We start from the raw sequence: 4,989 nt of genomic DNA, 5'->3' as shown, positions 1-4,989 counted from the left end.
TGAAATAAGCATTTTCAAAACCATACAAATGTTATTCTTTTGTTTGTTTACACCATCACTCTACTCTACCCCGAGCCAATGGAAAAATATTTGGTGCTGCCGAAATTTCTGGACCCCGCACTGTACCTCGCGCCCGGCCTTATGAAAACTGAGCACGCACGCAGCGATTTTCACTTTGGAGACTCGGGGCTAGACCTGAGGCTAGATCCCTGCGTGGGTGGTAGGCACTTTAGCGGTTAGAACCCAAATCAAGTCAGGTTTTTTTTTTCTCCTTTACGAAAACTCTACAGAAATTAATTCTTTTTTCCTAATAATAAAGGCAAAACAAAGTACATGTACACTGTACTTAGAAACAGCAACCCTCATACAGTCAAAGCTATCACAAAGCAAAAAGTGACCAAGCACCAGACCACCATAAATACAATAAAAGATATCGCATCAATATGTTGCCCGATAATTTTGTACTTGTTCACAGTTGGCCTGTTCTTATCACTCTTCCCGTCACCTGGCGGCGCGCTCTCCCTCGATTTCTCGGCTGCCCGAAGTTTCTTCAGTCCTTCCATCAAGGCAGAGGGTGGAGACTGGTCGTTGTCAGGTGACTCTGGGTCTTGTTGAGAGGGCATCACTTTGGTCAAAGACGCAGTCGCTCTATTCATCGATCGAACTTTGCCAAATATGTTCTTGAAGGAAGCGGTGGCCTTCTGGCGTCGTGTTTCTTTCTGAAAATGGATAACAATTCAGTTTAAAGAAAAACACGTTTATTCTCGTCTACAGTCATGTGACAATAATATGTGTTCAGCGCTTCTAAGTATGGGTTTAAATTGTAAATGAGCAATAAGATTTTTTTTTAAACAACTGTTTTCAGGAACAACTTGAGTTATCTTTTAAATTGGAGGAGGTTTTAGAGATGCAACAACAACAACAACAACAATAACAACAACAACAACAGCAACAACAACAACAACAACAAAGACAACGCCAACGCCAATGCCAACGCCAACGACAACCACAACAACAACATCAACAACAACAACAACAACAACAACAACAATAATGAAGTAGAAATTCATAGTTTGTAAGAAACAACAACATCAACAACAGCAACAACAACAATAAAATAAAGATTGTTATGAAGAGGTCACCTCCTCTCTGTGGTGCAGCCAGACGATGCCGACAGCGACGATAACCGCGAGGACAGAGATGATGAGCAGAATGATGAGGTAGATGGTCACCAGCGGCACGATGTCGGAAGACCTGGCAGATAAGTCATTTTCAAGTCATTGTAATACACAGTTACGTGTATTTATTTGTACTTAATAACGTGATGTCCATATTCATCGGTTGTGCTGTGGTAATAACGATTGTGCTGTGACAGTATGAATTTCTGCTTCATATGCGTTAGCGTTAATCTAAAAAACCTATTCATCTACAATCATGCATGTGTCATTTGTGTTACGATGAAGATATTGTAAGGCGACCAGAGCTTCATTGTACGGGAGTGGGAGCTATTGAAAATATATGTATTCATATTGTTATTATTATTTTTTTTAAATATTATCAATATCATTATTATTGAATTAAAGATCACTCATATAAACTCTCCTTTGATTGAACCTTTCATATATTTAAGATTTGCGGTGAAATACGTGATTCGGGAAAAAGCAGAAAAAAAATTAAGAGGCCGTGGAGACAAATTCCAAGGGATACATTAATGTCAGAATAGACTCATAGAAACCACATAATAACAGGCTAACTAGGCGGAGAATAGAAACGCACAGTTCAGTGCTGAAAGCTGAATGTGATTATAATCTCTTACAAAAAAGTGTATGTACGACGTAGTCGATATTTAATTTTTTTGGTTGGCTGTATGCCCAATTCCAAGGGATGGCCTAAATTAATTTTAATAATAATAATAGATAGATAGCATTCGTATAGCGTAAATCCCCGCTCAACAGCAAGCTCTATGCGCTTCACAACCTATACTATTACCCCAGCAGACCTGAGAGCATTCTGAAACAACGTCAAATTCCTGGGAAGCATACGGTAAAAGCGGTCATTTATAGGCGTTAAAACACTAACATACTGACAAAACGTTTCACTGTATATTGCCGGGTACCTATTACCACCTGGGTGAAGTGAGGAAAATTCGTGTAAAGTGCCTTTTCCAAGGACACAACGTCGGGTCCGCGGCTCGAACCCCCGAACCCGCACCAATTTTCAAACAGACTCATTGAAACAACACAATGACAGGCAAACTGGGCGGAGAATAGAAACGCACAGTTCAGTGCGGGAAACTGAATTACGATTATGATCTCTTACAAAAAAGTGTAAGTACCACGTAGTAGATATTTAATTTTTTTTTCGGTGGCTGTATGCCCAATTCCAAGGGATAGCCTACATTGATTTTAAAACAGACTCATTGAAACAACACAATAACAGGAGTGGAGAACAGAAATGCATAGGTCAGTGCAGGAAGCTGATTGTGGCAATGATCTCTTACAACCGTATTGTGACATTTTGTTTGGAGACTGTAGTTTATTATATATCGGGAACCAAACCCGGGCAACATGTCTCCTTTGTATGTTGATACATGTATTTAATTTTGTTTTGAGGCTGTATTTATAATATATCAGGAACCAAACCTGGGCAACATGTCTCCGATGATGCTCATGAAAACCGCCAGGGCAAGCAGCACGGTGATGCAGTAGCTGATCTTCTCGCCGCTCTCCACAGGGATGAGGAAGACCATAATGTTGAGGAAGGAGAGCAAAACCACCGGCATCACGATGTTGATGATGAAAAATCCGGGACGTCGTCGCAGGTTGAAGCTTATCTGGACAAGAGCAAGAGATGAAGGTGGAAATTGATATGCATAAATAATAGATAATAATAATAAAAATAAAAATGATAAAATAATAATGATAATCTTATTATAATGGAGCTAAGCCCGTTTGTGGGTTCAGTAAAAACTTTTTACACAGGTGCCATAAAATCAACAAAAATATGATTCAGACAAGAATTGTCCCAAGGGGTTACGCGGGCATATTTTCAAAGTTCGGAAACTGCCTTATGATTTCTCAGGTTTGATGGTTTTTCCTGTAAATCGAACCTCTCAGATGTTTTCACACTGCCATTAGCCATTTCATATTTTACTAGGGACTACTTCCGTTTCATATTGTGCTTCTTCGTGTGTGTGAGACAGCTGCTTCTTCTACTTCCAGAGCTAGAATCTCGATATCCAACTCTGTTTGGATGTGTGCTTGACAGTGTCGATGGATACTTCTGGCCAAACTTCACTTTATTCACTTTTTCTAGATACATTTGGTATAGTCATGTTCCCAACACGTTGAGTTCGTTCAGACCCGCAAAATGTTTACTTCGTTGTATTGACGTTTTCCAAATTTTAGCGCGTATTTGGAGCGTAGTTTTTTTTAGAGCAAGACGCTAGATCTAGATCTCTCTACATCCTTGATGTATAATTTGGAGTACATAATTTAAGACTGATTTGGAGTAGTTTGCAAGACAGAAATGCAGTTTGTGCTTTGTGACTGAATGGTCATAGGTTTGAACCCTGCAATGGGGTCGAAATTATGTCCTTGGCAAAGGTATGTTATATGAATTTTCTTCACTTCATCGAAGTGGGAATGGGTACCCGCGGTAGGCAAGAAAGATGTTTTGTAATAATAATAATAATAATAATAATAATAATAATAATAATAATAATAATAATAATAATAACAACAACAACAACAACAACAGACTGCATTTATATAGATCTCTGCACCATACGAGTATAAGCTCTGAGCCCTTTTATACATATATTGTTTTAAAGAGAGTGAGTCTCAGCTTCAACTTGATCCTCTCTGAATTGTAGGTTTAACCAAATTCAAAGCTTCAGTCCCATATATCATCATATATCATTGAATAGAGCGTTAACCTTAACAGTAACCAAACATTAATATTCGCCAATGAAAACAAAATACGATACAGAGTGGACTCTGTTCACATGAAAATGTCAATCGAAATAAAACAGTATCATCTCTCAGATGGGTGGCCAAACAGGCGTGATCTGGAGAAAAAATATTCAATCTAACTCGCACAGGGTGATGAACCGTGGTGGCCAATTGTAAGCCTGTTTGTGAGCATTAATTGTTGACAAGTATCTTTTTTTTAATGACATGATCTTTTATAATGCCTGTGCACTATACGTTCTCACACTATCTCTGACCGTCTAGCCTGTGCACCTTTGTACTTAGATCAAGTAAGAGGCAGGCTTTGACCTTTTTGAAAGAGCTGTGTACCTTGACCTTTTTATTCGACCTGTAAAAGCTTAGTTCTGAAAAAAAAGACCAAAACAGTTGTCCCTTTCCTCAGTGTTTTCTTTCAATACGTCAAACTACTTCCTCCTTTTGTGAACTCACCCTGAAGAAGCCGAGACCGATCGTAGTATCGGCCCCAGTAGTGATACTCGTGCTGGCAACCTCCCACTCGCCGCTCTCTACGAAATAAGTCAGGCCAACCACGTCGTTTAGCGCCACGAAAGCGATCTCTTGTATGAAGTAACCCATGGAAAACATCTGGGGAGCAGGACGTGAAGCGAAAACGACTGCGTTTTAAAACACTTGACTTTCTTTTTCCTTTTTCTTATTAAAACATTGCGTATTGAAATGGGTTCATTTTTTTGGAATCACCCTATATTATGATGTCATAAATTTGAAGTATGGTTTCCAAGACTGAGCAATGTCATGGCCGCCGCTCTTTGCTCTCTATAAAGACTTCTCTCCGTGCAGATGCTGGGCAAAAGACATGTCTCGCTATAGTTGAGTGCGTGTGCATTCTCATGAACATAATCTTATAGACAGACAGACGTACAAACATTCAGACAGACAGAAGACATCCCACAGACAGAGGAATAAAGACTGACGACAGACAGAAGACATGCAGATCTTGAAACCACAAAATTCAGCGATGGTGGAAGAAAAGCGTGTG

General features: G+C 39.4%; 1 protein-coding gene across 1 annotated transcript in view; it reads right to left on the bottom strand.

Annotated features, from left to right (window-relative positions):
* Positions 1-362: 362 nt before the first annotated feature.
* The window catches only part of LOC101851451 (neuronal acetylcholine receptor subunit non-alpha-2), an 8,586-nt gene continuing 3,959 nt past the window's right edge, over positions 363-4,989 (bottom strand). The window contains exons 3-6 of the mRNA XM_013089275.2: positions 4,422-4,577; positions 2,643-2,833; positions 1,143-1,254; positions 363-719 (exon numbers count right to left, since the gene is read on the bottom strand). Coding sequence (XP_012944729.2) covers positions 363-719; positions 1,143-1,254; positions 2,643-2,833; positions 4,422-4,577 — 816 coding nt within the window. The remainder of the gene's footprint in view (positions 720-1,142; positions 1,255-2,642; positions 2,834-4,421; positions 4,578-4,989) is intronic.

Source organism: Aplysia californica, unplaced genomic scaffold, assembly GCF_000002075.1.
Source record: "Aplysia californica isolate F4 #8 unplaced genomic scaffold, AplCal3.0 scaffold00915, whole genome shotgun sequence".
Lineage (NCBI taxonomy): Eukaryota > Metazoa > Mollusca > Gastropoda > Aplysiida > Aplysiidae > Aplysia > Aplysia californica.
This window is presented reverse-complemented; position numbering and strand designations above follow the sequence as displayed.